Source organism: Mesoplodon densirostris, chromosome 2, assembly GCF_025265405.1.
Source record: "Mesoplodon densirostris isolate mMesDen1 chromosome 2, mMesDen1 primary haplotype, whole genome shotgun sequence".
NCBI classification, from domain to species: Eukaryota; Metazoa; Chordata; class Mammalia; order Artiodactyla; family Ziphiidae; genus Mesoplodon; species Mesoplodon densirostris.
The window spans coordinates 76,842,289-76,854,999 of NC_082662.1; the positions used below are offsets into that span (position 1 = coordinate 76,842,289).

Genomic DNA, 12,711 nt, shown 5'->3' on the forward strand with positions numbered 1-12,711 from the left:
TTGATTCCAAATAAATCCTACTTAAATTTTTAAAAAAGTAACTGCATATCAAATTTTATTTTAATTAATGAAATGAAAAGCTTGCTTCTGCTTTTGAAAAAGGTTTCTTTAAGTATTATGCCACTATTTTTTTTTTTTTTACAGTACACGGGCCTCTCACTGTTGTGGCCTCTACCGTTGCGGAGCACGGGCTCCAGATGCGCAGGCTCAGCAGCCATGGCTCACGGGCCCAGCCGCTCCGCAGCATGTGGGATCTTCCCAGACCGGGGCACGAACCCGTGTCCCCTGCATCGGCAGGTGGACTCTCAACCACTGCGCCACCAGGGAAGCCCCCCTATTTTTTTTTTAATTGCCACTATTTTGTTATGCTACCCTGGAGGTGAAACATATTTCTCCATAATCGTTAGAAAATGTTTATACTACAAAAATCACCCAGTTTTTAAAAAATTTTTTAAAGTCAATATGCCAGTCTTCTTCATGATTGATAATTTCATCAGTCCATCCAGAAGTGCAACTCCATCTCACAACCTGAATTAATGTTTCCTATTAAAATTGGTACATATAAAAAAAGTTTTAGGTATTTATTTCCTATTGAAAAATTGGAAACTTCCAAAACACAGCACTACAACTTAAAAACATTTATTCTTAATAGCATATTTCCATCTCTGCTTTTTTCAAGTAGTGGAAATATATATGAGACAGATATCTAGAAATAGATATAGTTTAATGAAAACAATGAAAGAAGATTTATAAATTTGTAAAATTAGTCAAACTTTGTCATAGAACAAAAAGACCTATCTAGCTAATGGCCCGCTTGTTCCAAATAGTACTAAAAACAGAATTGTCACATATACACACACAAAAACCATTTTGTTCTAATTATTTCAACTGTACAGTGGTCCTCATTAAAAGGGAACAAAAAGTACAGAAAAAGTATTTTTAAAAATCTCATTAAATTATACGTAATAACTGAAGTTTATGCCAAGATTTTTCTTTAGGAATGAAAATGATAAAGCAAAGAGTGTGAAAATCTTAAGAAAGTAGTATTAATTAGTAAGATTAATAAGAAATGTATTTTGGCAAACTGGCACCGTAGGTGGCTCAAACTCCATTAGATATTTCTCTGAATCAGAAGGGGACTTTCTAAGTGCCTGTAAGCCCAATTGAGTGGGAAAAAGATTCTTTTCTGTACGCTGGCAGTTTTCCCAGCAGTGATTGGCTTTATTACCGAATAGGAACAGCTTAATTCTGAAAATGTACTGTTGAATGGTTGGAAAGGACTATTAGACTGTGAAACTTATTAGCACAAATGCACAGAGAAGAAACATTGTTCCCAGCCTAAGACTCTATTCTCAAATAGAGAAATGTTCTCTATTAAAATTAGTCTTAAAACATAAAAAAAAGTGAAAACACTAAATTACCTCAAAAATGAAGAGAAAATACTGAAGAGCACATGATCAACAAGACTTACTTTAGCTATCTACAAGTATGCTTCTTTTATTCTAAAAAATTCTATTTACAAAGTATGTTTACGTTGCATTATAAGACATGTATCAAATGTTAATAAGTCATTATAGCAATTTTATAAGGTGATTCATATCCTTTCAAATATTTTTTGTCATCATTAAAAAATTAAAATGCAGTAAACTGTCATTGCCGCAAAAGAGCACGTGATCTTAAGGGAAGAAACATCTCACTAGAGTTTCCACAAGTTCCTTCTTCTTCTAACTGCAGCTCTGGTGGCAAAGGAGGAGCCCCAGGGTCCCCAGGTCTAGGAAGCGTAGTTGAAGAGAAGGTGGGGTTTTCAGTTCTGCCTACTTCTAGAACAGGCAAATTCAGAGAAGAATCAGTAGAAAAAAAGGGGGCTGTGCTGGATTCTCCTTCTGGATGGTATATGACGGTGGATGCTCTCAGTTTTTCAGAGAAATTACTGTCATCTGAATTTGATCTAGAGAGGTTGTTTGTGGCTCCATCTGGAAAAGGCTCACAGTTGCTACATTTCAGTCCTACAATAAAATTATTCAGATGTAAATGAAAAGTAACTAGAAAACCGAGTCCACACCCATCTTTGAACTTTTAAAAGATTACACAAATTTAAATAGCAGTTTATAAATTGTCATAATCCATTTCACATTTTATCTGCTTTTCTTGACAATCATGAAGCATACTATTATTTACATTTTCTAGATATAGAAATAATCTCAAGGAAGCTAAGTGACATGCTACAATTTACATTTAAGTTGTGTACTTATACTTAACCATTGAAGGACCTGGAAAAAATAAAGTAGCCCCTAAAATTATTCATAAAATAAGAAATAGCTTTCACAACTAAAAAATATTCTTTAGCACTCCAGCACAAAAAAAATTTACCCCAATTTTAAACTGGGTATATGCTAAAATTCTATGAGTTAATTACTTCCAATTCTTGAATCATGGGGTGTTACAAGTGGAAGGGATTCTACAGGTCATCCGGGATAGCCTCTCACTATTAGAGTCGAGAAGACAGAAGCCTGGAACAGTGAAGTCAGGCCCAACATTCCAGGACTACTTCATGCAAGGGGGACGGCTAGAACCCAGGTCTCCTCTTCACATTAAATAGAGAATGTCCTGGTTCTCAACCTAACAGTTTACTTAAATGACAGAGGTTGTTCTGAACAAAGAATTCTATCATATCCAAAGGGTATAGCCAACAATTAGCCTCAGCGTGGAAAGAATAAACACAAACACAATTTATCTCTCTGTTAGGCTTAGCAAATATTCAACCCAATGGTCTACAGGCACAGAACTTCCTGAGTTGACAGATTTTATGTAAATCCTGCAGAGTCTGTAAAGTACATTTGTACGTCAATTTTTTCCACTAGTTTTTCAACTTCACAATACAGTCAGCATTTCTGTCCCATGAAAGGGAAACTATTTTCATAAATATGGCTCAAGGGGAAACTTCATCTGTGTTCCAGCATGGATTTATAGACTGAGTTCCTTAAGGGAAAAGCCCTAAATTACTAATTTCTGTTTCCCTTGCCTAGAATAGCTGGAATAGAGCTGTATCGCATGCACATTTATTTTATGTGCTCTGTAGAGAGAGACAGAGAAAGATGGGAGTTTGGAGGGAGAGGGGGATTTAAATCGTGTAAACAATTCTACACAGCATTCCAATTTAGTGAGTGTGTGCTGTGGGGTGAGGGTGAAACGGAAGAGGTAAATCTGCTACTCCCTTAATCAATCTCAGTTTTATGCCTCTCTCATTTTGCAACACTGAGTGTGATTCTAGTGTTTAAAGTTACATATAACTTACACAAGATGATTCTTACCAACATAAGCCAACTACTTCATCATGAGATCAACTGGTGGGAGAAAAACTATCAGAGTTTATCAAAGGTAAAATTCTTTACCTATACACTGTTCTTTACGTGTGATATGCATTTTCAGGGGTTACTTTGAACAGATTAATCTTGCATTCTGCTGACTTTATAAACAAACTCCTGTGTATACTGGGATTTCATTGTAGTTGTTTTCTATAAATGTGTTGTTAAACGAATATAAATACAGAACACTGAGTGATATTTCACTTTTGCAATGTAATGACATCAAATAAGGTAAAAAAATGCAAATCGAATGTAATTCTGAAGGTTGAACTTTTTGAATAAAAGCAAAATGATCACTTCTAGGTTTTTGTTTTGTTTTGCATTCTACTTATAAAAGCATTGTTACATTTAAATGAACTTTTGGATAACTAAGATATCTTACCTTTCAGATGTTCTAGTTTTATATTTCTAAGTTTTAGCACTTCATCTGTAATCTTCTGTATCAGGAAGTTCTGTGTTTTTTCTCGCCGAATAGATTCAACCAGGGTATCTAGTCCTTTGGGGTTTTCTTGTAAGTAGTCTAACAATTTTCCAGCCCTTTTTCTACTTGATGTTCGGCAAGAAATTTCTTCAGTGTCTTCTCTACTGAGTATTTTTTTTGCACGTAGATGATCAAAATGTCTCTCAGCTATGATTTTTTCACAGAGGTATACACGCAAATTTTCTAAAGCCTAAAAGATATAAAAAATGCCTCAATGTATATATTTTTTTAACACCTAAGGAAATCACAAAGGTGACTGATTAGTTAGGAATCTGACTGGTGAGAGAAAACATCCTGAAGTCAGGAGGCTCAGCCCTACTAAAGGCATGCTATTAAAATGAAGGTCCGGTTAGACAGAAGTAGGTCCCTGACTAGATATTCCTCACTGCTTCTGAACTGCTCTGATCTCATCTTCACATCTATAAACCAAGACCAAACTGTTGTGAGGAGGGGGCCAGTCTAATCTAGGGGGCTTGGGTCTGTGGAAATAGGGAGGTCTGCTGAGGGCCTTCAGAGGTAAAGTTGAGAGCAGAGGTTACTGTACATTTTAGTTTCCATTTAGCAAGGAATCCAGGATTAGTCAGGACCAGAGAGGGTAACTCACAGTTTATAACTTTCTCATGTTATTAATTTTCCATATTTCTAGAGTGAAACCACACACACACACACGCGCGCGCGCGCGCGCGCGCGCGCGCGCGCGCGAGAGAGAGAGAGAGAGAGAGAGAGAGAGAGAGAGAGAGAGAGAGAGAGAGAAAGAAAGAACCTAAACCAAAAGAGACCATACTGGGTCTATCTTTGGAGTCAGTTGGCAAGACTATAGTCTAACTCAGCCTTGGTAGAAGGAAGGTAGAAAGGTATGGAGGGCAAGAAACCTAAAGGAATAGTGGATATTGGAAAAAATTAAAGAAATAAAAAGAAATCACATAAACAGGCCTAGACCTGAGAAGTGCCTAACGAGGCTTAATTAGTCAAAAATCAATGTGGGTCCTAATAAATGGTATTAACAATTTGATGTGAGTGACTGTATTATAGCTCCTCCATTTACTAAATATGCGATCTTGGGTAACTTAACTCCTCTGTGCCTCAGTTTCCTCATCTGAGTGTTATGAGAAATAAATTAACACACATAAAGCACTTGAGAAAGTGCCTGGTACATAGTAAGTGATGAGTAAATGTTAGTGATGATGACAATGATGACTAACTTGAGTCACATTGACAATGATGAACTAAAGACAATGGAAAATCTTCAAAGTATATGAGAGTATATGGTGGCAGAAAAGTAGGTTAGGTGAAGGGTTCCTACAGTTCTCAGTCCACTGAATTCCCACAAGAAACATTTCACATATCTAAATGCCAAATATGCCAAGTGCTGATCAGTGGATATGCAAAGATGAACAAGACTTGAAACCTGCATGCAAAGGGCACATGGTCTAGCTGAAGAATACATTATCAACTCAAGCTAAAAATTATGAGACAATGGAATATGACCTGGAAAAAAAGATATAGGTCAAGTACTGGGGAAGCAACCAACTCTGCCTCCAGGACCTGGGAAATTTACAGAGACTACACCTGAGCTAGAGGCATGAAAGGTAGGCAATGAGGGAAATTACATTTCCCTATAGTCAAAACCTCATCAAAGGTTTATAAATAAGAGGCAATGAGAAAACTTTTACAGAGGGTTGGGGGAAAGCAAAAATTGGGGTCAAAGGAGAGCAATCAGAAGACTGCTGCAATATCTTACATATGATAAGCTGAGTGCATGAATTTAAGCTGTGGGGATGAGGAGAGAGAAAAATAGATTTAAAAGATGAACTCCTTGGAAAAACTCATTTGTTGTCATTTCTACCATACGTTGATGATTTCTAAATTTTCCTATGTGATCAAGACTTTCTCCACCTAGAGATTCCAATGGTACTTAAAATTCAACATGTCCAAAACCAAATTTGTTATCTTCCCCTATCGTTTTCCTCTGACATTCTCAACTCACTTGCGAGTACCACCATCCATCCAACCATGCTATAAATCTACAACTCATCCTTGACTTTTCCTCCTTTCACTCACTTGGCACATTCGATCAGATCACCCACCCAACAAGTCCTGCCAATCTACCCTGATATTTATCTAAGCTGCCCCTTCACTCCATCCCTATTATTAGCATTGTCCTAGTTCGGGTCCCTATATATTTTGCATCGACTATTAACAAGACACCTAGTTGCACTTCTTCCTTCTCTCCCCACCCCGCTCAAATTCTTCCTTCACACATCTATCAGACCTTCTAATTTTTCAAGAAAAAATGGAAATCTGGAGTGTTACATGAATTCTACCAATATTGAAATGTCGTTAGTTAATTTTAAAAAAATTTAAAACACTGTGTTCCACCTGGACTTAAAGGATAAAGTTTCTCAACCATAGCAGAATAGCAGAGAGCTTAAGAGCATGGCTCTGGACTCAGACCAACCTCAGTTCAAAATTTTTTTTTTTTTTTTGCGGTACACGGGCCTCTCACTATTGTGGCCTCTCCTGTTGCGGAGCACAGGCTCCGGACGCGCAGGCTCAGCGGCCATGGCTCACGGGCCCAGCCGCTCCGCAGCATGTGGGATCTTCCCAGAGCGAGGCATGAACCCGTGTCCCCTGCATCGGCAGGCGGACTCTCAACCACTGCGCCACCAGGGAAGCCCCTCAGTTCAAATCTTGAATCAAGAGCTGGGGGAAGTTACTTAACCTCTCTAAGCCTCAGGTCCCTTATTGGTAAAAAAATAATAAATACCTAGCAGGACCTGTAGGAGGACTAAATGGGACAGTGCATATGAAGGCTTGACACAGTAGGTATTCAATAAATAACAGCTACTTGATGATGGCAGGCAGGTGCTTCATAGTATGGATCCTGCCTACCTCTCCAGCTTACTCTATGTTCTGGAACTTTATGTTCTTCCTAAAACTGCTGTTTTCCACTACATTTCTTTAAGTTGTTACCTTTGCCTTGTTTTCTTTTCCCATATCCCTATTCATCCTTTAAAATTCAGGACAGTGGTCATCTCCTTCAGGTAACTTTACTTAAACTCCCCCTAATGAGTACTCTTCTCCTGCCTTTACAGCACCCAGTGTATGCACTTCACTTTTCTATACAACAGGACTCCACTTATATCTCCCAACTCACTCCCAGACATTTTCACTCTGTCCCACTACTCTTCTCAAAGTCACCAAGGGTCTCCTTATCACTAAATCTGATACTTTTCAGTCTTCATCTCACTTCTCAGCAGTGTGAAAACAGGTGACCACTCCCCTCCTGAAATACTCTTTTCTTGTCTTATATGAATACCACACTCTCCTGGCTTTCTTCCCATCTCTGCGGCCATAACTTCTTACTTTTTAAAACTTTTCTATGGTCTCCCTTTCCCTTCTAGCTCTCAAGTTCCCCAGGTAAACTCACTTAATCCCACACTTTTATTTCTAGCTCAGATCTCTCTTTTGATCTTCAAACTGATAGGTCTAATTGCTGATTTGACATTTCCACTTACTAATCTGATTCCACTCTCTTCCTCAACTCCCACATTCAAACCATCACCAAGTCCTATCATTACTGTTTAAAAAATGCATCTGGAATTCTCCTGTTCCATCCATCTCCACTGCCTGTACCCTGATCCGAATCACCATCATCTCTCAACTATGTAAATTCCAAGGATCTCCTCACTAGTTTCCCTCTTCTCCCTTTTGCTCGCCCCAGTCCATACATTAGGCAGAGGGATTTTTAAAAATATAATTCTTCAATAGGTCTCTACTACACTTGGGAAAAAAATCCCACTTTACTACCATCTGTAAGTCCCTTCATAATCTGGCACTAGCCCACCATCCTAACTTCACCTCTACGCACTCTCTGCCTTTTTCCAATTTCCCCAAGATTTTGCCTGCCTTAGATCCTTTGAAAATTCTATTCTGCCTAGAATGCTCTTCCCCAGTTCTGTCATAGCCTTCAGGAACCAGTTTAAAAAATGTAACCTTCCCTGACCATCCTATCTCAAGTACATTTCCCCTCTTATCTTGTTATTGGCTCAACACCTGTTTGTCTCCTTCATAGTCCTTACCATAATTTGGAATTATACATTTATTTTTTTTCAACCTTAAGAACCCACATGTTAAAAGCAGGCAAGAACCAGGTACATTCTGTTCAACTCTGTATATCCTGCATTTAGCAGAGTGCTAAGTAGATAATGTTTTGGATGAATGTAAAATTTATTGCACTTATTTTGTGATTTGCAATTGTCATTTTAACATGTCCCCCCCAACCCCCCAAGAAGTTGAGCTCTTCTCAAACTAAGATTGTGTCTTAGTTTTTAACTTTTGAACTGTTAGAATCAATGGCAGTATCAGTCTCACAGTGTGTAGTCCATATTTATGAAACTGAACTAAATTCAACAAAAAAGAGGTAAACAACTAGATGGAGCACACAGGGAGAAGAAGTATAGTGAAGAAGTGGGAGCCTGAAAAGAAAAAAAAGAAGTGGGAGTTTCCACGTGGATAAGTGGTCGTACAGTCGGTCCCCTGTATCTGCAGGTTCCGCACCCTCGGATTCAACTAACAGTGGATGGAAAATAAATTCCAGGGGCTCCCCTGGTGGCACAGTGGTTAAGAATCCTCCTGCCAAAGCAGGGGACATGGGTTCGAGCCCTGGCCCGGGAAGATCCCACATGCTGCAGAGCAACTAAGCCCATGCGCCACAACTACTGAGCCTGCGCTCTAGAGCCCACATGCCACAACTACTGAAGCCCGCACGCCTAGAGCCTGTGCTCCGCAACAAGAGAAGCCACTGCATGTGAAGCCTGCGCACTGCAATGAAGAGTAGCCCCCGCTCGCCGCAACTAGAGAAAGCCCGCATGTAGCAACGAAGACCCAACACCAACACAACCAAAAATAAATAAATAAATAAATAAAATTAAAAAAAAATTCCCTAAAGTTCCAAAATGCAAAACTTGAATTTGCTGTGTGGGTCAACTATTTATATAGCATTTACATTGTATTTACAACTATTTACACAGTATTTACATTGTACTAGGTATTATAAGTAATCTAGAGATGATTCAAAGTATATGGGCAGATGTGTGTAGGTTACATGCAAATACTACGCCATTTTATAAAAGGGACTTGAGCATCCATGAAATTTTTTTTTTTTTTGCAGTACACGGGCCTCTCACTGTTGCGGCCTCTCCCGTTGCGGAGCACAGGCTCCGGACACACAGGCCCAGGGGCCATGGCTCATGGGCCCAGCCGCTCCACGGCATGTGGGATTCTCCCGGACCGGGGCACGAACCCATGTCTCCTGCATCGGCAGGCAGACTCTCAACCACTGCGCCACCAGAGAAGCCCGCATCCATTAATTTTGGTATCAGAAGCCAATCCCCATGGATTCATCACGACAGAGAATACAGCAGAAACAGCAAGTGGCTTTGGGGTAAGGATGATAAAAAGTTCAATTTTAGACAAAGTGAGGAATCTGAAGGATATAGAAGTAGATTTCCAGTAGATATTTGGATATAAGCACTTAGAGTTGAGAAAGAAGGAAGTCCAAATATGTGGATGATAATTTTAAAATTCGTAAGCTCATAAACCATTTTGAAAACATCATGAAAAAAATTTCTAAGAAGAAAATGTGCACATATTTTTTTTCATAGATGTCCTGAAACGTGTCCATGATTCCCCAAGGTTATGGATTTCTTATATAGCTGTAAATTGAAATCATGGAGATGGATAATATCAATGAACTGATGGAAAAAAATAAAGGCCTAGAAGCCACCCTTCACATCTGTGTTTATGTACAGGCTTTATATCCTCCCACTTGTAACCTCTCACTACCTGTTTTATCAACTGTAAAATGGGAAAGACAATTATCTGCCTTAGAGGTTGTTGTACAGATTAAATGGGAACGTTGTAAATTGTGTGACACAGTATCTGGAATACAGCAGGCCTAGCTCTTGAAGTTCATGTTTTTACTGGCACAAATCTTGAAAAACAAAATACTCATTTATTCTTTATTAGTTATCAATGTCCCAGTCTTAACTCAACTAGAATGTAAGCAGGGGCCTGTCATTTTTTATATCTTTCCAGGCCTAAGAACAGTACTTTCCATACAATAAGTGCTCCACAATTATCTGTTGCAGGAGGAAACTAAGGCACAGTCATAACCAGTCTCCTTTTGCTAATGAGTCATACCAACTGTAATTATGAGTACAGTGTAATAAACCTTACAGGTAAGGGTAAAAGGAAGCACACAAACATTTAAAAAGCTGCTGTCCTGTCCAATTCACAAAGATGATTTTGTATAAGTACTGCAGTGTTAAGCCAGAACACAATTCATGTTCATGTTGTTTTGAATTTGAATTAATATAAAGTATTTTAATGGTACTCATATAAGTCTCACATGGCAAAGCAAGTTAACTAAAAGCAAAGGAAAAGAGAAACAAGTCAGACCTCAACAAAGTCATTCTTTACGAATAAATACTAAGATTTGTGCACTTCAGCATCCAAGCAGAAGAGCATAATTTAGCTGCTGAATATCTCCAACGTTTACCTGTAAATTAATTCTCCGCTTCATGTATTCATCCCCCGCCCCCCTCCGCGCCCCTTCAATTTAAATACGTGGGCGTTTGCTTACTAGGGGAATTCCGGGTTGTGCTTTCAACAGTCCAGCTTCCCCCAACCCCCTTTGCAAGTTTCACGTATTTGATCCACTGCTTGGGATGCTTTATCTGGTCCAGCTTTTGCTCCAGGTTGAGCCAGCAGCCAAGGCAGTCTGACTCAAGGATGAACTTGAGTCGTCGATACCTAACAACGCAGCTCCAAAGCGCAGCTGGGGTGAAATCACCAGGGGATGGGTGAGCAGTGGGCAAGAAGCTGACTGTAAAGAAACGCTCCACTGAACAAGATTTCAGAAACCCAAGCCCTGCTTTTATTGATTTAAAACGTGGATTAACAAGTCAGCGGGGATCAGATCACTTCCACCAAGGTCCCTCGGATGCAGGGCTCGCCACGGTCCTGCTGTGCTCGGACGTTTCGCTTCTCCGACCGCGGGCTCCTCCTCCGATTCCGACTCGGACTAGGACGCCGGGTTTCCTCGCTGCAGGAATGCAGCACACCGCCCCCCCCCCCCCCCCGCTCCGCCCGCCCCCGGCCCTCGGCGGTGCCCGGGCAAGGTTGTGCTACTCACGTCCTTCTTCACTTCAGTCAGGTCCTCCTCGGTGAGGGACGGCGCAGTGGGCTCCATGGTGAAGGCGGGAGATGGCGCTTCTTCCGGGTCCGGGAGCTCGGGCTGCGCCGCCCCGCCCAGGCTGGGGGCTTCGGCCTCCGGATGAAGGGGCAGAAGGGGAGGCGGAGAGGGTCGGGAGGAAGAGGACTACGCCTTCGAAAACAGATGGACTCGTGGGTCAAACTGTAGCGCTTCCGGCTCCGCCTTTGGGAGCCCTCGGAGCCTACCTAAGCTTCCCGACGCGGAGCTCCGGTACCCGCTCCTTCCCTCTCCAAGAGGCCCAGGCCCAGGCACCGCCCCTCGGTGAGGCCGGGCCTTCGGGAGAGCCCGCCCCGTCTCTGTGGGAGCCAATCGGGGCCAGCCCATGGGCCAACCTTCTCCCCGCCCCCCGGCCGGAGCCTTTCAGGAGTGGCTCCGCCCACAGCCTCCAGGTCATTTGCATGTGGCCGCGGGTTGGCCTCACTGAAAGGAATCGTTTCCCTGGGTGGGGAGCGTAACTGCTCTGCCTGCGGGCTGTCTCCGCCTTCGCCGACAGCTCACAGGCGGAGTCGAGTCTCTGCTTGTCTGTACTTTTGGGTTCCTCCTCTTTTCCCAGACCCTACCCAACGATTTCCTGTTGCTGTGTTTGCCCACTCAAGTTTTAAAATTATTTGGTCTCACGGACACACGCGCACACACACACAAGACGCATATACAGCCTATCAACAATATTAACGAAATTTCTGAAAGAGAAAAACCGCCTACGATCCCACTACTTTACCACCTAATTTAACGTCTGCATTTTTTTGGGTCACTGTTTATTATAAACACATTTCCTTATTTATTCATCCGTGTAATGAAGCTGTGTCTACCTCATGCCTCTCACAGGGCTGCTGTGAGAATTAAATGACATGATATACGTAAGGTTCTTAGAGGTACTGGGCACACAGTACACACCTTACATTACTAAAACATTTATTGAGTCCTTACTAATGTGTTCTAGGCATCTTATTCTGTAACAGTTCTCCCATTTTATCGGGGGAGACTGATGAACAGACCACTATTCTCAGAATGGTATTCTAGCTACTTAACAGAGGTGTATACAAAGTAATGTGGGTGAAAAGCTCAAAACAGAGCCCTGGGCTCAAGATGGTTGTTTGGACAACATGCTAAATAAACTAGAAATAAAGTAGATGGTATTTGAAGCTAGAGTGTAGATAAAAATGACAAGAGGACCAAAAACGAAACTGGGAGCCCCAACATTTAAGGGAAGAGAAAGCAAAAGAACCAGAAAAGAACAACGTTGCCAAAGCCACACCAACGTGTTTTTGATCGCAACACGGGGGTTCTACTTTTAACATTAACATTACCTCACATGTCTTTTTCCGTATTGATACACAGTATTTTTTCTGATTGCTTAACCTTCCATCCTCTTGGTATAACCCAATTTACTTAACTATTTGTTCCTTCATTTCACAAATATTTATTGAATGTCAGCTATGTGCCAGGGACTGTTCTAGGTGCTGGGGAAACAACTGTGAACAAAACAGATAAAAATTCATTTCCTCCTGGAGTTTAAATTCTAGTATATGTGTGTTTGGGCCAGAGCAGACAGACATTTGAAAAATGTTATGTAAATTTTTAATTAT

The 12,711-nt window shown here is 40.9% G+C and overlaps 1 protein-coding gene across 1 annotated transcript; it reads right to left on the reverse strand.

Moving 5' to 3' along the window:
- Positions 1 to 22: 22 nt before the first annotated feature.
- Positions 23 to 11,360, reverse strand: BCL10 (BCL10 immune signaling adaptor). Its single transcript, XM_060085079.1, has 3 exons — positions 11,045 to 11,360; positions 3,748 to 4,036; positions 23 to 2,006 (listed from the first exon to the last, which is right to left on the reverse strand). Exons 1-3 carry the CDS (start codon positions 11,099 to 11,101, stop codon positions 1,651 to 1,653), a joined length of 702 nt encoding a protein of 233 aa, XP_059941062.1. The 5' UTR covers positions 11,102 to 11,360; the 3' UTR covers positions 23 to 1,650.
- Between the last annotated feature and the right edge of the window lie 1,351 nt (positions 11,361 to 12,711).

Coding starts and splice junctions, on each gene's coding strand:
- BCL10 (XM_060085079.1), bottom strand. CDS start 11,101: ATGGAGCCCACTGCGCCGTCCCTCACCGAGGAGGACCTGACTGAAGTG. Junction 4,037..11,044: donor TGACTGAAGTGAAGAAGGAC/GTGAGTAGCACA, acceptor TATATCTTTTAG/GCTTTAGAAAATTTGCGTGT. Junction 2,007..3,747: donor AAAACTAGAACATCTGAAAG/GTAAGATATCTT, acceptor ATTTTATTGTAG/GACTGAAATGTAGCAACTGT.